This window comes from Numida meleagris, chromosome 4 (assembly GCF_002078875.1).
Source record: "Numida meleagris isolate 19003 breed g44 Domestic line chromosome 4, NumMel1.0, whole genome shotgun sequence".
Taxonomy (NCBI): Eukaryota; Metazoa; Chordata; class Aves; order Galliformes; family Numididae; genus Numida; species Numida meleagris.
The window spans coordinates 60,111,004-60,132,858 of NC_034412.1; the positions used below are offsets into that span (position 1 = coordinate 60,111,004).

The following is a 21,855-nucleotide window of genomic DNA, read 5'->3' on the forward strand; positions in this document are numbered from 1 at the left end:
AGGGCCTAGAATGAAATCTGGCTTACACAATTTCCTACTTATCTAACACCTCCTATTTAAACTTCGAATATACATTAAAAAAAAAAGAGGGATTATTAAAGCTTCAATTTTCAACATGTCAGAAGCTCAGAAGCATCTGCTGAATGTAGCTGGAAATTGACTATGTGAATGCACATTTGCAGATGATTGTAGGCTCCCCATTTGAACTAGACAGTGCATTGTATTTGCTGTTATTCCATGGTTGCATAGCCTCCCTACTTAGATCAGGACTGTGTCCGTACATTCAATGAAGATGGCATGTCAGGACCAGAAACTCTGGTTAAATAAACCAGAAATAATGCTGAGAATTCCACTTACAATTTTGCCATCCCAGACATTGCCTAGACCCATGTCCTTCAGCAAATTTGCACTTAGTTTGGCAAGGCTAAGAATACACTGGAGAACAGGTATAGGATTCAAAATAATCTTGATAAATTGGAGAAATGGATTGTTATCAGAGGATGAAATTTCAAAGTTTAAAGAGAAGGAAGTACACTTAGACAGAAGTAAGCATGTGCACAGGGAACATCAGCCTACATGGCAGCTCTTTAGGAAAAGGGAATAGAGAATACAGTGGGTCACTGTAGGAAAACACTTGGACACAGGGTTACCCCAACGGGTCACCATGAGTCAACAAGATCAGGCTGTTGCAAAGAACACATACCCAGGGGGGACTATATGAGCCTGCAAGGTACACAGATTATTCCTTCCACTTCATTTGTTACTGATATGCGTTCAAATAGATTACTTGATACTAACTCGATGAGACACCACAGGAATGGCAGAGACAATCTGGGAAAAGCCCACAATGAGGAAGAATGATCAGAGGGCTAGAAAATGTGACATTCAAGGAAGAACTGAAATAACTAGCACTACTTATCTTAAACAAGAGAAGGCCGAGAAAAAGAGAGAAACTCAGTAATGGTCTTCAAACAGTCTCTTTATCCTTAGACTTTAAATGCTAATATGTTAAGCTCAAATTCCAAATTACATTTTTCAGGAGATAAAGTTAGACAGTATTTTCCAGACAAATGTCTGTGTACTAACTACTTAGAGAAGCTGCTGCTTTCCTGGGGTTAACAATAATTTTGCATGGTACTTTGATTGACGCAAATGCTCAATGACATTCAAATCAAAATAGGAGGAAGCTACTATTTTACATGGCTTCCTGTAGGACATATGTAACATTATCCCAGAGGAGAAGGCAGGTTATGCAATGAGTGAGCAGCTCTGCAAAACTGTGTTTATTTGGGAAGCAGTCCTAATAATTATTTGGAAAGATCTAAGGGAAAGAACTGATAAAGAGATTCTCATGATTGAGTATTTTCATCACCGAAGTAACAATTTGATTTTAAATGAATCAGATTTTGGTTGCTATTTCATCCTCTTTGTACATTTTAAATAGTGAAAGGGAAATTGAAACTTTCTTTAGTAATACTAAGATTCTTCCACTGTGTACATATTTGCATGTGTGTAGAAGTGCTGGCTAATAAAGAAGCAGAATAGTTTCCTCTGCCTTAGCATATTCTAGTCTCATTGGCAATATGGTACAGTCCTAAATTTGTTTTAGGAGCCAAAATGGACCAACCGTTTTCCAGATTTAAGGGATGGCAGAAAGACATCCAGTTCCCACTTCTTAGCAGTGCTAAATGCTGCTCCAATTCATCTAATGAGTAAGTCAGACAAATAAGTCAACTGTGGTGACATTTGAAACCTTATTTTCTTCCCTTTTCAAGGGGAACGTTATAGAAATAAATGAGTTTCTAGTAAGTTTAAATAAATAAAGGGTTCTTCAAGCATAAATACCACATAAATACTTATCTGATTATATATTTGTCCTATAGACATATTCTTACGTCTGATCATGAGTTAGCAGCGTCTCCGATGTATATGCCTTGCAAATAACAAAAAAAAGAAAAACAAACAAACAAAAACAAACAAACACCTTTCTCTTCTTCTTATGTTACAGCATTTGCAAAACATATAAAAACTTCAGCTTAAAAGCTTTTCTTTCAACCACTCCCACTACAGAATGAGCCCCTGCAGGAAGAGCATTCTGGTTTCTATATGAAGCTCTCAAGAACCCTGCTTTGCTACAAGTAGCTTTTAAACTTGAACTGACCATACTTATTTGTGTGTCGTTCCCACAAATCCTTTTCAGCTTTACAGCTACATCCGTTCTGTCATCCGAATTCTGGAAACAAACTGGAAAGCTGGGTGTGAATTAAGATGCATGGAGCATTTTCACAGGACTTTGAAGCCAAAACTATGAAAGATTTTTTCCACTTTTAACATTCACTTCTCTGTTATGGTTGGCCTTCACCCCCTCCTGTCACCTTAAAAATGAAAACAGCATGTTCATTATTATTCATGAAAATCCATCAGATACAGAGAAAGTATCATTTTTTTCCCCCAACATCTCAATTTTTATGATTTATTTTGGGAGAGACTACACAATTCTTTGCTTGGGTAGCAGTATTTGAACTGATGTTTTACCACTGAATTCACAGAAAGACGATCACCTGCATCGGCTTCACTGATTCTTATCTGTAAGATGGCTAATTGAGTGGCTGTCAGCCTGGAGCAAAGTGCGCTGTGGCCCTGCCCACCTTCCCCTCCTTTGGTACAAAGTCAAACGCACATTCTCCCATTCTAGGCAGCTGTCCACAGTCCAAGAAGCTTCACCAGGGTCCCAGTACCTTGTGGCATGAGCAGAGATGCTGTACTCTCACTTCTCAGCAAGCCTGGGCTTTAATACTATTGTTGGAACTAGGTGGCCTTTAAGGTCCCTTCCAACCCAGCCCATTCTATGATTATCATTATTAAGCCTAGACTTTAACACTACTGTTTGCAGAGCTCAGTATAATGCTTATCTATTCTTGACTGATGTTTACTGAAAGTTACTACAGTATAAATGCTTATTTCTGGTAGTGCTACTCATAATTATATGAAATGAGATGGTATGTATTGCAGCTGACATAATTTCATTGACCATTACCTTGTTATTCCCCGATGAGACACAGAGAAAATCCTATTGTATTTTAAATACCAGAAATGAAATTATATATTTGCATTCATCCTTTTGTAAAAAATCTCGTTCTCCTTCTTTACAGAAGAGAGATTTCCATCTGTTTGCTCAGCCCTGGATTTCCCATCTAGATCAACTCTGATAATTCTGCAATAGCTTTTGGGGATGGGATGTGCAGGACTGTGATCAATATCCCATATGAGATCATTCAGGGAAATGCTTTCTGATATTTATGAAATCTGTATTTGATAACTGTATATTTTATATTTATATTTCTCTTATATTTCTTAAGCATTCTAACATAATGTTGTTTTCTGAAAGCTTTCCCCAGCTCAGAAAAAAAAATTATTGCCATATCTAGTGTAGCCTCAGACCCTTCTTCTGAATGAAACAGTCAAAGCAGAAATCCATGAGTTGCATGACAAGTTTATTTTTTTTCTAACAGTTCATACTTTTCAGGTTTTGACACTAAACACCAACCTCCTTTATTGCCATGTTGTCTGCTTCTGTGGTTTACTGCATTCTGAATTTCCCTGTTGAAAGATTCCACTTTGCCTTGAATAGTGGCTTGACTTTTGCAGCATGCCTTAACCAGTTTATACTTTATCTTCACATTTTGCTCTTTGGTCACCATGCACACTTCTCCTGAGATTTGTTTTTTAAGTTGAATTATAAGGAGTTATGTTGATGTAAACCTTCCCTTTTGGTGTGCCTCATATTACGCAAATTCTTAAAGCCAGAAGACAGATGCTACACAAAGAAGAAAAAAAATCCTCCCTGAGCTCACAGACAGGCTCTCAGTCCCTTTGCTGTGAAGTTCCTGCTGCAGCCTCTGCTCACACTGCAGAATCCCACTTCTTCTGCCAGGAGCTGGAGGCAAGGCTCTAGAAGCACTGCAGAGTATTGCAGAGCTGCGTGGGGCTGCGCACTCCATCCGAAGTGCATCACCCCATGTACACTGAGAGGCTATAAGAGGGGCAGACAAACTTACAGTCTTTCTCAGTTTATTATACCGTATAATCATTTTAAAGACCCCATAGATCCCTTTCCACAGAAACATGCTGCTATTTGTTATTGATGTCTTACCTTCAAAGACTATCTATGCACATAGATGACACAGGAAACAATATATGTGCATTCTATTTTGTGTACAGTCTTTTGCGAATGCAGTTGGTAAATTATTATGTGTGCACATGTATAGCAGAGAGTGGAAGTACAAGACATAAAAGCGATGCTTGGCATTAACCCAGAATTTCAATGCTGCTTTCTAAGAGAGGAGAAAAAAAAAAGCAGCCGCGAGTCTGGAGCATCTTCAAAGCTAGGCTGTGTTCATTCGAGGTCTCAAGCGGATTTAAAAGCCTCACTGTAGGCTTTTTGGATGAAGGACCGAAAAGCCAGGGCTTTCCTACTCGTATTCCGGCTGACACCCAACCGTGAAACACTCCGAGAAGACTTCTATTTTCCCACTTTTTCAAGAAGGCTTAAACAGGCCACATCTTGAAAGGAGAGTAACTGAAGGCGGTTCCCTTTGCCAGACTCACAAAGAACAACTTACTTTTTCATTGCTTTGCGCTTTTCCCTGCCCCGCGAGGACCCCCTGGGCCAGCCGTCCCGCACCACTCCGGGCGCACGCAAACGCCGCCTTCTCCCTCCCCAGCGCCGGGCATCGCCAGCCCGAGGCCGGGGGCTGCCGCCGGTGTTCCGCGGCCGTGCCGAGCCCAGCCGGGCGGGGCGGGGGCGCGGCAGCCCCCCGGGGCGCTGCGGGAGGTGGAGCCGGCTGCCTGCCGCGGCCGGGGATGCGCTGAGGTGCGGCGCCGGGGCCGGGGCCGGGGCCGGACGCGGGCTTCCTGCCGCCCGAGCCGGGCGAGCACCTGGGAGCCGGCCCCGGCAGGCCGAGAGCCCCGGCGGCAGGGGAAGGAAGGGAGGGAGGGAGCCCCGCGACCCCGGCCCCGCTCACGGGGGAAGCGACGGCGGCGGCGGCCGGGAGAGGAGGCAGCGCGGCGGCGGAGCGGAGCATGGAGCGCAGCTGCCACCCCTCGCCTGAGCAGGAAGCGGTGGAAGCGTGGCTGGACGATCACTGCGACTTCACCCGCTCCTACTTTGTCAGGAAAGCCACAAGGTAAGGCTGGGAAGGCGGCGGAGAGGGACGGATCCTTCCCGGCCGGCAAAAGCTCGCTCTTCAGTTTCCCTTCGCTGCCTCTGAAGAAAATGAAAAAGCTGCTCCCCCACCCCCACCCTCGAAGGAGCCCAAGCTGAAGCCAGGCAGGAGCGGCTCCGTCTCGCTGCCACCGCCGTTCCCAGGCGGGCGCTGCCCGACTTCGGCCCCTCCCGCTCTCCCGGCCGTCTGCGGCTGTGCGCGGCTGTGCCGGGCTGTGCGGGGCGGCGGGGCTAGCCCTCCGGCACGAGGAGCTGTCCCAGCGCCGCGCTCTGCCCGCAGCCCCGCGTGTTGCTTGGGCCGTTCCCAAACGGGTTCGTTCAGCTTCTCGAGAGCAGCGGGCAGCGCGCTTCTCCTTGCCCTGCGAACTGGACAGAAATACGCGGAAGCCTCAGATAACGTCTTCTCCGGCCGGGAGGGGGGAGGGTGTGCCATTACTCGGTCCTCTCAAAAGAAAGTGCTGCTCGACTCGCGACCTTCTCCGTTTTCTGACGTCCCGACGGAGAGCGCAGGGCTAAGCGGCGCGGGAGCCGAGAGCCGCGGGCGGCGGGGCGAGCGGCAACCCCTGCCGCGGGCGGGCACCCGGGGCTCCTGCGGCGGGTTCCGCAGCCCCGCAGCGCCGAGCCCGGCCGGGCCGGGGCGGCCGGCGGAGCGGGGGAGGGAGCGGCGCCGCACAGCCCGGCAGGGGGCAGCGCGGAGCGGGGCTGCGGCGCGGGGCGGGCAGAGCGGCGAGCTCCCCGCGGCTGAGCGCTCGCCGTGGCCGCTCTTCCCTGCCCTGCCCTCTTTATTTTTATTTTTATTGGTTTTTACTTTATTTTTGCGAAGAGCTAATGTAAAGACCCGAAGAGCTCGTCCAGGCTTTTTCCCCCTGGCCTGTCATGCTGCCTTTTGGAGATAAGACGAGGTATTTGCGTACAGTTGTCACACTTCAGCAGTGGGACTTCAAGTTGAAACTCAGTAAATTCAGCTATTTTTAGAAGTGGAGTCAGGTTTCCATTTTGAATATTTTCCGATAAACAAAGCGGTGGGGATGGAGAGCACAGGCGATCTGCAGCTCCCACGGTACAGCCCAGTGGAGAGCTCGGGTCAGTAAGTGCTGCGGTCTGTGCCTCGGACACGCCGTCTCCGCGGGCTCACTTCTCCTCTCGTCTCCTCTCCTGTTCCTGAGCCGCTTTGCACCATCTGCTCACCTCTACCGATTTGCTTCTTTCCCAAGTCACTTAGCGGGGATGGATGCGTTCTGAGGGAGGCTTTGCTGCCGCTCCTCTCTGCATGGGATGGGGCGGTAAGAAGAGAAATCCCCATTAATAATTGACTCACAGCAAGCTAGAAAGCTTCAGGGGTCGCCTGCTTTCTAGTCACCATCTGTCACACAGTCCCCTTTCTTCTGCTGCTTCTTCCCTGGGTTCATTGGACAGAAGAGTAACAACAATGCCTTTAAGTGTTGAATTTTTTTAAAAAGGCGGTGCGTAGCTGTAACCGATGGATGCAGTTAACTTTGCTGTTCTGCTGAACACTAGCGCATGGTATGGAACCGAAGGGTAGCTTGTTTGCCCAGGAAATAGGAGGTTAGCAGCTTTGAGAAGTAGCATTTTATTAGTTCAGCCTGTCACACTTCCTTTGGAAACTGGAAGTAGTATTGAACAAATAAGAATGTTAATTAATAGTAACCGCTGTGTCAGATTTGTTCTCCCCACGGAGAGGTTTGGTTAGTCTTTTTGGTTTTTTTTCTGCTGAAGCACAGCTTTGTGTTTGTGTGAGTCTGAAACAGGCAGTCGTTCGCAAAATACAATTCAGGCATGTGTTCATGACAGCGATGCCCCTGCATTTAGAGGTTTTGCAGAGAAGCTGTTGACTTGGAGTTCTTGCTTGGCAATAATTCTGTGATGTTTTACAGTGATGGAAACACTGTTTTAGTTTCAAGACTATCTTCGCTGTTGCTTTGTGTGGAATGTTTTGTTTGCTTTTTGTCTTTTACTTACTGTCTAAATAGCAAGCTATAAATATTTAATAAGAAATAGCTCTTCCATAAAACAGCTTGTATTTGATAAGACAAGTTACGAGTTACCCAGCTGCATGGTGGTCCAGATTTTATTAGCTGAATTGATATCCCGTAAACCAGAGCAGTCTGAAGGAATTGATTTCTTTTGATAAAAAGGTTCAGCATTCTACAATTGTTGTGATGTGTTAGAGCTTGAAAAGAAAAAACACCCTGACGTTTAATGTTATGCTTTGTGTTAGTTGAATCTTTGTACTACAGCAATACAGGAACAGATTGTGCAGTGAGTGCTTTTGTTACTCAGCATTAAACTTACTCTGTCAAGACCAAAAAAAAAAAAAAAGTTCCTTGAGCCCATTTTTATTGTTTTCTAATCTTAATTTACTTCTCTCTTATTTTTGCTTTTGCTTCAGAATATGCAAAAGTCCTCACAGGTCCTGAAAGCAGTACTCCCAGTCATTAGTTAACTTGGTATCTTACAGAGCACAGAGGCATATTCTACTTCACATTGCTAGGCGTGATCGCTAGTGGCAGAAGTTTCTCTATCTGTTTTTCAAGTATTTGTACATGGATCACCAGCTCAGCCATGTACTATACAAGCCCTTTCTACTGATGATAATCGGCTTTGAATCAGGGCATAATTTTGTTTTATGCAAGGTATCAAAAAAATATATATGCATATATATACTGTAATGAATTCAATTCTGCAGTGCTTTGTTAATTACTACCAAAATAAATAGTTTGTAGAACTAGGTGTATAATCACTACTTAAAAAATAAAATCTGCAGCATAAGACCACCCAAAGTATTTATTTTATAAGTGTGGGAGTTGCATAAGCCAATATATTCATGGAACAAGAGATAACTATTCAATTTTGCATAGTCTGATATCAGTATCATTTAAATTGCACACTGTTCTAGCAAAGTGGCACTTGAAAACAAAGAATTCATTGTATTATTTTATTGATTTGTATTAACTATTGTTTTTAATGTGGGTGTGACAGTTGGGAGAGTCATGGGAGAAGGGAGAAGGGATATGCAGGTTATCTGCTTAACAAATTTGCACCAGCTTTTGTCGTCACTCTTAAAATGAGTCCTAGAATATAATTATATACAAAGGTTTTACACCTTGTATTTTGATCCTGAAGAGCCTCGAGGTAGACAGTCTGAGGCAGGCCACATTCTTGCCTTCCTCCAGTCTCCGATGTCTGGGTGCACTGACAAATTCTGTCCTAAAGCTGTGATGATCGACTTCCACCTGTGCAGCACAAGGTTGCAATCTCACAAACATGCAGTACAGATTAACAGCTTCACTTTTATCCCTGGTTCCAGTATGTGAACAAACTCTGATCCCATGAGTAGGAAGCTACAGAATCACCTATTTATTACTTTATTTTGCACCAGGGAGATAAGTGATATACAGAGATGACATAAATAGCTATTATCCACGAAGTGTTTCAGTATGATCAAAGTGCAGATCAGCAAAGGGGAAGTATGTCATCAGCACTCGCAGGGAAGTTAATCAGAGACGAATTTGGTTCACTTAGTGATTCAGTCTTCTGGCTGGCAAACCTGCTGGACGGAGAGTGTCTCACTGCACACTTAGGGGTTCAAGACTTCCTAAATTGCCTGGGTGCTACTACATTTAAGCAATTTATTTTATTCCTTCCTTTTTGCTATATTTTCCTTTCAAACCTTTAGAATTGCATAGCATATTTAGGCTTCCTAGAAGCAAAAAAGTTTTCAAGTAAAACTACTTTTAGACCATCTTGTGTTTACCCATACTGTTGTAGCTCTCGGAAGTTATTTAGTATAATTAGATGCCATTGTCACAAAATTGTATGGCTTTTATAGCTGAATCCATTACCCTTTTCATCTTCTTAAAGATTTATCATTTTATGTTTCCTTAAAAACGATCCACGCATCGTCATGCTCAAACTTGATATGTATTCCATCTCTCTATGGAATACTCCTGCATTTCTGACTTACGTTTGTCCCTACTCTTACAAATACAAGAGTGATTCTCTTTAAGTTCTCTTAGCGATCACACACAGCAGACTGCCAAAACAACTGGAGTGAAAATTCTTCTCTTGGTTAGAGGCATCATTCCAGGCAGTTTTTGTCTGGCTTCCTAAATGTATGGCACAACAGATATAACTTATTAAACCAAGTATGTCTGTCACTGGAAATAGGTTATTTTGTTATAAATACATCTTGGCTTATTAAGAAGGGTTAGGAAATATTTACAAACAAATTAAGGTGGGATTGTTTTTTGGAAAAACAAATGTCCTTAACAGCATGGCGCTTCCAGAAGTGGTATTTACTGGGAACCTGTACTTGGCTGGAATTCAGAGATTGCACAATTTGAATATATCAATTACATTTATTATTTTGAAAAGAAGTACAGGTTTTTTTTTTCTTTTTGATAGTTGGTGGACGATCAGTTTGTGGTATGCTGCCTGGTGTACTTAGGACATTTGCCTTCTAATCCCTGTGTCTAGAGGGCATCTCAAAAATGTCTTTCCTTTTGAGCTGGCTATCTGATGCATAATCTCGTAGAGATGACCTGTCATTTTGTTATTACTTTGGTAATGTGTTTCAATATTTTTAATTGAAAACAAATGATTTTGTAGAGCAACTATATGACAATTCAGATTATCAGAGATAGAGCTATATAAAATTCTCTGCACTGAAATGTGTTTTGGCCTATAGCTTTTCTTAGAAAAAAAAAATATGTATGAAAAAATACTAATCCTAAGAACATATAGGTATGAGCCATACTTAGGCCTATTGTGACCATGGAAAATAGGCAGTGTTTTTTAAAATTCTCTCATGGAAGGATCCCTTACAATTTTCCCATGGAAGCACAGAATACTATAGAAATTGTTCAAATATGCCGAAAGCGGTCTTGCTTTTCTAAGTTATTTGATCTGAAGCATTTACAAGAGGACTGCAGACCCACTGATTCTGTGGACCATGGCTTGAAAGCCACAGGAAGTAGAGGCGTTAATACCGGGATCAGAATATTTTCTCCCACTTACTTTTAGTAGATGTTTACAGAGCTTTTCTGAGAAAGATGTGCAGGAAAAAAAAATGATTTCTATGAAATCTTGGAAGGCTATCTTGTAAGTTTAATAATCTCCATAGTTGTCTCAATTATAAATAGTCTCCAAATCCTTTTGCCTTTCTTGATAACTCTAAGTATTAAGATCATCCCAAAATATTTTAACCTCCTGACTCAAAAAGCATTCAGGAAGGGAAGGAATGTTATCCACATTAATGAAGTTGTAAATGTGATAAAGTGTTTTTGGCATTTAATCTTGGGAGTAAAGTTAGGTCTGTGCCTGAATATTTTGGAAACAATGTCTAAAGCAGCAAATACATATGAGAAACAGTTAGAAATCACTTACTAGCAGTTTATATCTTTAATCCCTCAAAAGCTATAATCTCAACTCCCACACAGAACCTTTGGCATGAAGATAAACTAATCAGCAAATAGTATGGAGCATCTGCAAGGAGAATATACTTTCACTACTTATTGTTTGCCCTAGGTGATAAAGAACGAACAGGCAAGTACAACACGTTAATTAAAATACAACTGGTAAACCTTAGAGGCCAGGTAGAAAATAAAATGTGGTTAACTACTTTTAGTTTACATGTTTCTGCCTTCTTCTTCTATTTCAGGGTAACTTACGGTATTTGTGATAGCACCAGCAGGAATTTGAAACTCATTTCCATTCTTACGGCTGTTAATAGGATGAATTTAGAAAACAGGGTCTAAATTTATGGGAAGAAACACTGAGTTGAGGTATACATTGCCTTTCTGGGAGACGAGGTAATTAAACACTTTTATCCATATGGTATAGAAATTGTGCTAGCTAACAAACAAGTATTAAAATCATGACACACCACCTATGATATCATCAGACCAAAGAAAGTACATTTAAATATTAAAGACTATGTTTATGCTTATCTGAATGCTAGATTAAAGATGAATTATGTGGGAATATGTGATCCAGATTCAAAATAAAAAACAAAGTGAGTTTTGACAACACATTCTAGACTTGAATTAACGCGCTACAACTTATTTTCATTTTAAGTAGAAAAGAAGAAGCATTTTGCTTTTGTCATGAAAAAATTAATAAATATAATTAATGCAATCACAGAATACAAGTCTTTCTCTGGCAAAGAAGCGTAGGTCAATTTATATGGAATGATTCTTGACTTATACGATATATGTAAAAAAAGAAAAAAGGCATTAAATACAAAAGGAGCTATTTACAAAGTGCCAGAAAAGAAACCCTGCTCAAATGGCCCTTGTGAATTACTCAATGGTTGTAATTTCACATTAGGTCTGGCACTGAAAATACAGCCACAAAATATATTTGCTTAGCGAAATATATATATTTTCCCATTTATTTGTGCATTATGGTGAACTCACCCAGAACAGAGGGCCAGCTCAAAGCCCGTGCTCCACTTAAGTCTTACTTAACCCCTATTTTGGGACTTTAAGTGGAAGTGAAGTGGTACAGACTTATGGAAAGTCTCTGGGCAGGTGTGAACTTAACTTTCTGTTGTTCACCAAAGCCATTGGTATTGCGCTATTGCTTTCCACAACTAAATAACTGGGTCCATAGTTATTTTTAAGATTTTTGAGCCTGGAATGAGAAGTAAATGTTCGGAGGAGACATTAAGGATCACATTTTAGAATTTGACCTTCAGCCTCAGAGGATTTTCTCTGTCTTTATACTGTGATTAGGAAGTCCCTATACTAGACATCTATTCTTGTGAAAAGCTAAGCCTGCAGTCTTTTAAAAAATTCTTGAAAATATGTAAGAATTGCATGTTAATGAGTTTCCCATTTTTAATACTTATGCTTGAGGTAATAAATCAACCTCTGCCTCCTGTTTTAAAAATAACAGGAGCATCAGACAAGATTTTTATTATTTCATTGTTCCAAAAGGTGGTTATTTCACTCTTTCATGTGTGTGGTTTGAATCATGAATCAGAGTTCTTCATTCAGATCTGCATTAAAAGTGAAATCAGCTGGACCACTTACATGTTTAATGTTATGCATAAATCTATATATTTGAACAAGTTGCACTAAAAAAATTGACATTGACTTCAAGTTATATGTTGTCTTCAAAAACTGTTTGCCTACCGCTGTTAGAAAAAGCATCTTTAGTAACCACAACTGGAAAGGGTTTGAGGAAAAACAGTCATTGTCCTTGTCAATTTATGTTTTTAGTAAATGTAAAAACACTTTTTTTCACAGTCATTTTTAATACTGAATTCTAATGAGGCCTTGCACAGTTTATTTAAGTCTTTCCATAGCTAGAAAGGAGACAAAACACATCAAACACAATGGTGAAATAGGATGTACTAGAAAGAAAATGGTAAGGCAAGTTTAATATCCAAGTGACTTGTAGTAACTTTCAAACTTATATTTAATGTTGAATAGATTTCAAGTTGTTAACCCTTTAAATGATTTCTGTGTCTAAATTATGTCAAGATGAAAGAAATTTGAAGATATCTAGTGGTTATTTTCAGGAAAGCAATTGAGAAAATAGTCAAGCTTGCTGTGAAATATTGTTGACTTCAACATTTGCAGGATTGGACCACAGGAATTCAGATACCTAAAAGCTGGCATTCTATGACAGCTGCTCTGAAAGTTACGTGTCCTATTTTGTGATGTTGGCCCATGACATCAGAGGCGGATGTTGGTGGTATGGCAGTAGAGGTTGAATCTTCCCACCAATGTTCTGTTACATTTTTTTGCCATGGGCCAGATGGCAGCAGAAGAGCAATGTGACAAAATAGCATCTGACATGTAAGTGCATATGAAGCAAAGATGTGGAACTGAATTGTTCTGTGTGAAAAAAATGGCATCCGCTGATGTTCATCAGTGCTTGCTGAACGTTTAAAGAGATGAAACAGTGGATGTGAGCACAGTGAGATGGTGGGTGCTGCATTTCAGCAGTGGCAACTTTGACATGAAAGACATGCCATATTCTGGATGGCCATGCAGATTTTTAAAAACACAGCATGCAGGCTCTTGTTCATTGTTGGCAAAAATGCACAGCTAATGGTGGCGATTATGTTGAAAGGCAGTGTTTTGTAGCTGAGAATGTGCTCTAACAAGTAGTATTATTGTGTTCTTTGTAGTTGTAGTTTCCATGGAAATAAATAGGAGGCATTACTTTCGGAGTGACCTATGTAGGCAAGTTTGAATTCAGTTCATCTCCTGAAGCAGTGTTGAGGTTTAACCCAGCAGGTGGCTCAGGAATTGTTTGCTCACTCCCTCCTTTCCCAGTGGGATGGGAGAGATAATCGAAAAAAAACCACGAAGTAGAACTCATGTGTTGAGATATAACTATTTACTAAGATAGAGAAAAGGAAAAAGATAATAGTTATGACAAACAAATATATATACAAATGTATATAACAAGTGATGCGCAAGCAATTGCTACCCACATGCTGACTGATATCCAGGTAGTGCCCAAGCAGCAGAAGCAAGAGACAGAGTTGAACTCCCACCCCTTTCTAAACTTTCCTTCATATGGTATGGAATATCCCTTCGGCCCGTTTATATGAACTCTCCTGTTTCTGTCTCCTCCCAGCTCCTTGGGCCCCCTGTCATTGGTAGGACAGTAGGAGAAACAGAAAACTGAAATGGCCTTGGCTCTGTACAGCAGTGCTTAGCAACAGCTAGTAACATCAGTGTATTATCAACATTGTTTTTCTCCTAAAACCAAAACATAGTATCATACCAGACACTGTGAAGAAAAACAACCCTGTCCCAGCTGAAATGAAGACAGGCGGGTTGTCAGTAACTGCTGGTTTGAATGAAATATTGGCAAAACATTCAACACACTTGCTGGAAATTTACATGTTGTACATATGAAAAATTTATGAGCAGTAGAGAAAATGTATTTGTTATTTGTTGTTTCACTAAAATCCACTCAGCACTTACTACTTTTATGGCACAGTAATTATTACACATTTTTGTGCAAGATGGGTAGGATGCAGTATACTATCATAGTTGATTCTCAGTATTACTTTTGTGCTGTTTTTCCACTTTTACTCCAAGCATACATAATGCTTGCTGAATGACCATTTGTATGGCCTTGAATATGTAGCATGGTTACATGTGTGCAAGGTAGTTATAATTTGGCTGTTACTCTTTAAACATCTTCACCAGGTGCTTTTTGTTGGTGGTGGTAGTTGTTATGTTCTGAGAAGTACTCTGAAGTATTCTGAAGATAATCACAGTGATGCAAAGAAGGGTACAAATAAATTACTTAATATTTCTAGACTGTGAGTAGAACAGTAAATAGATCAGCATGGTCTGATTGATAAGGCACAGAAAATAAAGCAAGCAGAGGTTCTTTTCAGGTCTAACTGTGTTCCCTTCTGCATGACCAAGCTGTCTCTATGTTTTTTCAACTGCCGATTTTCGTGGGTTTTTTTTGTTTGTTTGTTTATTCATCTTAAAAACCTCTTGCTTTGGGGACAGTTCTACTTTCTGTACAATTTAACACACCAGGGCCAGAGAGTCTGAGGTGTTCTAAAGTTCTCGAGGGATGTAATGCAGATTATACATGTGTAGCTGGATACAAGTGATGATAGAGAGGATCACACAAATCTCACAGTAGTCTTCTTTTTCTTCAAATGTTTAATCTTCTGTTGTATTTTGATCCACTTTTTACCTCTCTCAAAAATTTCTCTCAAATTTTATCATCTGCTCAATGAGGTCACCTGCCAAATTCAGCAGTCAGTATTATCATGGTCCTTTGAAATTGTATTTTGTAGAGAAAAGACTAGGTTCGTCTGATTTAAGTGACTGAAGAATGTTTTTTTTCATAGTAAACTATTCCTGCTTATGAATTCAAGGAGAAACCATAGCTTTCTCAAGTGGAAGCTCGTAGTGCAGTACAGGATTGTAGTGCATAAAAGGATGTATGCTGTACATAGGAAGGAATGCAGATTCCTTAACTCCCCAACCTGTTGTGATTGAAAAGCTTTGCTGTGATGGAAACACTGCATGCTTTTAACTATCCATGTAGATCACTAAAAATCAATATCTGCTTCTGTTTAATGTAACTTGTAAGCTTACTTCTACTATGGTCCTTACTATCAGCTCTTAACAATGCCAATGCTGGCTGAAGGCTGCTTGCGTGAATAGAATAGTCAAGGGTGTTTGTTTCTTCACATTGTCCTTTCAAAATAGCATCTTGGTCATACATAGCTTTGGTTACTAATTTCCAGTTTAGTCATCTCACTTGTGGTTCAGTATTTGTCTTGTATTGGATCTCTTGTGCTAACTATTCACAGAGAAAGTAGTTATTTGTAGTAATACTCTTGTCATGCATTGTTAAATAGGACAGACTGTCAACATTTCTCAAGACTTCATCTCATAGATTCCACATACAGCTAGAATACATCAGTTAATGTGAAATGCTGCTCTTCCACCCATGAATGTGTATAAAAGGAGCTAAATATTTTCCTTGTTAGAAGTGTTCAGTAAAAGGTCAGCAAACACTGTTCTTATTCCAGCTGAATATGAACAGCTTTCTTGTTGCCTAAACTAAAATGCCTAAATGGCTTGAAGTTCAAAACCATGCTTTAAAAAGTATAGTTAAAGATTTTGTTGTTGCTGTTAACCTACAGAGATCTTTGAGAACTGCACACTGTGTTGGCAACCTATTGGACCATCATCTAAGAGACATTAAGGGGCAGAGGAATATGTTACTCATAATTATGCAGCTCCACATACAGTTCTGTTCAATGTCAAAGCACTTTATAAGTACTGCAGATGGCTAACAAGTAGCCAGTCCTTATTAAAGAAATGCAATTACTTTCACTGGCAAGGTTTTACAGTTATGTTCCACATCCCTCAATAACCTCCAGAAGACAGAGAAACATTAGAATGCTTACTTTACAGGGCAAAAAGCCAAAAAAGTAAAAACTAAATTATTTCATGTCCACAGTTTGAGAATTCGGAATGTATTCGTTTTACTTATTATTGTTACTACATTAGTAAAGCCAGAGGACATCATTATGCAACACTGAAAAATAAATGAAAGGGCAAGTTTCAAGATAGACCAAAATTCTGCTTTAGCTTTTGCTTTTCCATACAGGGTACCTGAATCTTTCTCCGCCTTGCGCCTTTTATCAACACACGCACCTATGTAAATTCAATGTAAACCAGAGCTAACCAAAATGATAGCATTTCATATTCGCCTTTGTCATATGTAAGCAAGTAGATAATCAGATTCCTCTAAAAAATGCTGTCACTCAGTCCAGCAGCACAGATTCATGCTGATCCATTAACAAAACGCGCGCAAAGTACACAGCTTCCTATATCTGATCACTGGCTTGTTTAAGAAAGCTCTCACTGTCTCATACCAAGTTATTACAGTCACATATAAATCTTATTTTACATCAGTGCCAGTCCCCAATGTTCAAATATCAAGTCAGCACACACAAACATGAAGCTGGCTCAATTCACAAGACTTCTTTTCAAACTATTGATTATTCTCTACATATCTTCCTGTGCACTCAGCTCACTTGAAGCCTTAGTGCTAGATGCTAAATTTTGCTTAGAAAAAGCTAAAATTTTGAAGTAGTTGCTTCTTTTGAGGAGAATAATATTAAAAAAAAAAAACTAAAAAAACTCAAAAAAACCCAGAAAACAAATGAACTCTGAAATATAACATAGCATGTATGATAAAAAGTTATCAGCTTTTATATTAGAAGTTGTACTGGGTTGACTTACACGTTTTTTCCATTTTGAGTTTTTATTTTTCTAAAGCATTTTTCTAGGCATTGTCATCACTAACTTTTTTGTTCAATTTAAAAATGAAGATTTCAAATGTTATAAAATGAATGAATGTTATTAATGTTATTTTGATTTTCATAGAAGTGGCTTTTGCAAATGTGATATTGCTCTATGTGTATTATGTATTTCAGCAATAAATGGTCACAACTCCCACGTTTGGTATTTATGCTGTGTAAGTACTATGAAATAATATTGTTAAAATCAAAGTCTTATTAATACATCAAATGTTCCTTATGTCTCTTCATTGAAAGAAATATTTGAATGAGGTGGTTTCACAAAAAGTATATATTACTGCTGTAATTAAAAAGATTGTCAGTAGCTTTTATTAATATACTTAAAAAACAGAGTTTACGGCCTTTAATAATAAGTAACTAAGCAATGAACCAAAACTCACTCAGAATGGAATTTTGTAGTGTTCATTGGCATAATGTTTCCTATAATTGGATTAGCTTTAGATTGCTGGGAAAATTATAATAGCTGTTGATTGAGGTATATTACTGCTATAGCAAGCACTTTTTCACGAGCTTCATGGAAAATGGAAAAACTAGGAATGAAATCCTAGCTCTGTGGAACTCAGAGGCAAATCTCCCACTGCCTTAATGCTGTCCAATATTTCATTTAGTGGCTTTGGACAAAGACCCTTACAACGAGGGAGTTGGGAGCTGGACTAGATGACCATTTAAGGTACCTTCCAACTCAAACAGTTCTATAATTCTATGAAACTCAATGCTCTCATCTTCAGAAAATTCACAATTTTCTTATGTGACCACAGTGGACATTCAGCCTTTAAGATCACTGGGGTTATGAATGATATTAACCATCTGTGTAAGGTTTTGCATAATCAGGACAACAACACACGTAAATACATAAAATAATCTAGCATGTATTTGTTTGGTCTTGCATTAGTGTGAGTAAGAGAAGAATTTAGTTTTACAGTTCTGTATTAAATGAGATCTGCCTCAACTAAACACAGCTTTGGTGGAGAGGGAAGAATTACCAGGTAGTCCACACAGAAGTGGAATGAGTGCCGTAACATCATGACTTTCTTTTGCCTGGTGCTCTCTTTACAGTCACACAATTTCCAGTGTCATTTTAATTTTTCATAGCGTGTTTGCCTGCAGTTGAGGCCTACGAGTTGTACGCAGTTGCAAAATCTGAGAAATTCTTTCAAACCTACTCAATGTAAGACAGATAAGTTTCCTATTGTGAATTCCTTGCTAATAAATATAGTATTGGTGGATTTTAGATTTTTAATCAGTTACATTTCTCTGAATTAGCAGTTAACAACTAACTTACAGCATTGCATTGTACAGCATAGATTAATTAAAAAAAGGCCATGTGCTATGCTCCACATATTTAACATATGCTGATGCCTGTAACCGATCAGCGGCTGACTAACCTGATTAATTTCCATGGTTTCATTCAGCTTCACTCTTGAAATTCCTGTGGTCTGCTGAGCAAATAAAAAATATCCCAGTTTTAAAACATGACCACCATGAAAGGTTTCCAAGAGATCAGACTTTTCAATAGGATATCTGCTGTTCATAGGACCAAACATGTAATTCAGAAAAAAATACTGAGAGCAAATCATGTGCTGTGAGGAAGCTTTGTTACAGAGAAAATTAAATAAAAAGCCCTGTATTTAAATAAATAAATTAATTAATTTTGGACAAGAAAATATTAGAGTAAACATTATACCGATAAGAAAAAGTATACTATGTTATTGATGATACATGTGCTTACAGATAATTCAAGATAGCAAAGTAGAATTAAAACTTTAAGTTCTGTCTTCATTCACTTATACATTTTATAAGTAATTCAATTTATAGATTTTTCAATTCAATTTATAAATAAATTATGAATTTCAAGCACAAAATTAGTGTAAACCTTTGATCTTCTATATTCTGAAAGCCACATAATAAGAGTAGTCTTTGTCTGCGTACTCAGGTATTTCCTTTAAGCAGAAACAGTTTTCTTTTTATGAGGGATAAAACAGTACCACTTAACGTACACTAAGCGCTGCCTAAAACAAAAGAATATTGATAGAGAGGAACAGTAAAGGTGCACTCACGTTCACTGTATGAAAAGGTTTAAAGTTATCCTCTTTGCAGTGTCTTTTTCAAAATGTGTTAGTTCCTGAAGAGTTTTAACTTACATCGCTTACTATATTTTATTTTTGTTTCACAGAGAAATGGTTAATGCATGGTTTGCTGAGAGAGTTCATACCATCCCTGTCTGCAAGGAGGGGACCAAGTCTCAGAGTGAATCTTGTGCTTGTCACCAGCCTGCCTGCCCTGAGACCACCAACTCTGGAACACCAGCAAGGAAAATCTCTGCTTCAGAATTTGACAGACCCTTAAGGCCGATTTTTGTCAAGGACTCAGTAGGAGCAGTAAGCTTCCTCTCTGGCTCTGAAAAGAAGGAACAGATGCCTCTGCAATCTCCAAGGACTGGGTCCAGTGCAGGGGATCGATGCTCAAGGCTTTTAGAACTTGTGAAAGACATTTCTAGTCATTTGGATGTCACAGCACTTTGCCATAAAATTTTCCTACATATCCATGAGCTTATAGCTGCTGATCGCTATTCCCTGTTCTTGGTCTGTGAGGATAGCTCCAATGAGAAGTTTCTTGTAAGCAGGCTGTTTGATGTGGCTGAAGGTTCCACCCTAGAAGAAGCTTCAAATAACTGCATTCGCCTGGAGTGGAACAAGGGCATCGTGGGCCACGTAGCTGCTATAGGCCAGCCTCTGAACATCAAGAATGCATATGAGGTAAACCAAGAAAACCTGTCATGAACTATTGCTGAAACTAGAAAAAGCTGTATTATCTGCTGATGTAATATTGTCATTTTAGTATATGTATTTGGAGCTACACTGACATACACCAGTCAAGATGGAAAGCAGACAGTAAATTTTCAATTATAATACATGTATTACACATATACACAGATGCAGAAACTTGGAGCTATGATAGATGCAACTGGAATGATAACTTCAAAATAAATTATTTAACTTTGTCATTAGCAGTCAGATTTCCAGCCTTAACCATTTATGTGCACATTACTATTTGCATTTCTAGCTTTGAACAAGTAAATGTTTATGTTTCTGCACCAAAATGAATGAAATTGTGAGTGTAATTGTCTGCAAAACTACGGTCCTACAACAGAAAATAGAGGATTTGATTGTATCTGAGGCATAAAGAGCAGAAGTGGAACAAACAAGACCAGGATGAGAGTTTGAACTGTATAGCAGTCTTCCAAATAAAATAAGATTCTGTAATTTGTAATACAAGGCTAGATGAAAAAAAGGAAGGGAATCCAGCACTGGGAGAAGACTTCTCCTACACCTCATCTTAACATCACTTATTTCCAGAATCTTTGGATGTGCTTATTTTGTGCTTTGAATTTAGGGATGATGAAAATTTAATAAATTAATTAATTGATTGATACAAATACACGGAGATAAAAATTAACGCTTCTGACTGATCATGTCTTGGTGACTCTCAGCATGGTTACAGAATTGGGTACCATTACCAAGAAGCATTTTTCAGAAGCTATAAGGAGTCCAGAATTATTGCATATGTTGTTTTAATTTTCAGCAAACTCAAAAAGTGCCTAAAAATTGGTTAATTACATGATTTCAGTGGGACTTTACCTATCCTTTTATTTTAAAAGTTTTTCCTTGAAATGGGTCATCATGCTCAATTTGAAATAAATTACCAGAGAAAAGGCAGCAGCCTTTAGAAATAGTGAGATTTAAAAAAATCAAGGCTTTATAACAACATTCAGCTGAAAAAAAAGAAAGATGCAACAGAATAAAGCAAAAAGACCAATCATCATCATGAAACTTTGTTTTTCTGTAGATGCATATCTTTCTGTATATTTCTGTAATTTCCTCTTGATGATAAAAGCTGTATTGGAGATACATGCATAAATTAATTATAATGGTGGTCTAGGCTCAAGAAAGGCTTCTCCTGAGAGGTTTTTTGTTTTTTTTTTTTTAATCCTTCTGGCAGTTGTATTTATCCACAGGCACTCACGTTCCATGTAATTTTTTTTTTTTTAACACATTGTTAGTAACAATTTTGTATGTAGTAATGGAACCTTTGCTATCCTATATAACAGTTAATTCAGATATTGGACTTTTTAAACCTTTAAAAAAGGCAAGTAGTTAAATAATTATATTTTCTCTTGTATCAGGATCCAAGATTCAATGCAGAAGTTGACCAGATCACAGGGTATAAGACTCAGAGTATTCTCTGTATGCCAATAAAGAATCATAGGGAAGAGGTAAGTTGCGGTACTGGGATCACTTTATGTAATGCAGTTTCTTGCTATGCCAATTCTTTAAACTTTTCTTAGCTGTCAGCCATTGTCTTACAGCATAAAACCATCTCTTTTATTAAAAAAAACGACTTTGTGCTTCTGATTGCCTGGACTTCAATTTTATCCTATCTAGCTCAGTAACATAAGACAAATGGAATTGTCAAGAGGCAGAAGTAGAATATATGTATTTAATTCTAGAGGAACCATTCATGGTTCCTGTACATAGTATCTGTCAGCATTCAAATTCTCTGCATGTTTACTGGTCTATATCTGCATGCACTCAAATTGCAGTTAAGAGTTACTGTACTTCAACTTGGATTGTATCTAGATTATGTTCATCACAGGACACAAGTTGTTTTTATCACTGTCTAAAACATTTTTTCCATTCTTTTGACTCTGGTCATCAGGCACTGAAAACATGTGGTATTTATATGATTCAGAGAAATCTCTGTTAAGTTATTGTCCTGGTTT

The 21,855-nt window shown here is 39.1% G+C and overlaps 2 protein-coding genes across 15 annotated transcripts in view; one reads left to right on the forward strand and one right to left on the reverse strand.

Moving 5' to 3' along the window:
• Positions 1 to 21,855, reverse strand: part of LOC110398611 (skin secretory protein xP2-like) — a 184,303-nt gene that overhangs the window by 103,086 nt on the left and 59,362 nt on the right. For 3 of the 4 annotated variants that reach the window (XM_021396428.1, XM_021396427.1, XM_021396429.1), the window contains exon 1: positions 4,623 to 5,084. In XM_021396428.1, the coding sequence (XP_021252103.1) occupies positions 4,623 to 5,084 (462 nt within the window). Of the gene's footprint in view, positions 1 to 4,622; positions 5,085 to 18,460; positions 18,515 to 21,855 lie in introns of those variants that run through there. The other variant, XR_002438495.1, reaches the window with a different exon arrangement.
• Positions 5,054 to 21,855, forward strand: part of PDE5A (phosphodiesterase 5A) — a 64,058-nt gene continuing 47,256 nt past the window's right edge. For 2 of the 11 annotated variants that reach the window (XM_021396410.1, XM_021396411.1), the window contains exons 1-3: positions 5,054 to 5,186; positions 19,249 to 19,831; positions 21,259 to 21,348. In XM_021396410.1, coding sequence (XP_021252085.1) covers positions 5,083 to 5,186; positions 19,249 to 19,831; positions 21,259 to 21,348 — 777 coding nt within the window. In that variant the 5' untranslated portion in view covers positions 5,054 to 5,082. Of the gene's footprint in view, positions 5,187 to 5,411; positions 5,537 to 5,943; positions 6,127 to 6,152; positions 6,308 to 6,327; positions 6,508 to 9,624; positions 10,790 to 10,904; positions 11,056 to 17,259; positions 17,746 to 19,248; positions 19,832 to 21,258; positions 21,349 to 21,855 lie in introns of those variants that run through there. The other 9 variants (XM_021396413.1, XM_021396414.1, XM_021396412.1 and 6 more) reach the window with 9 other exon arrangements.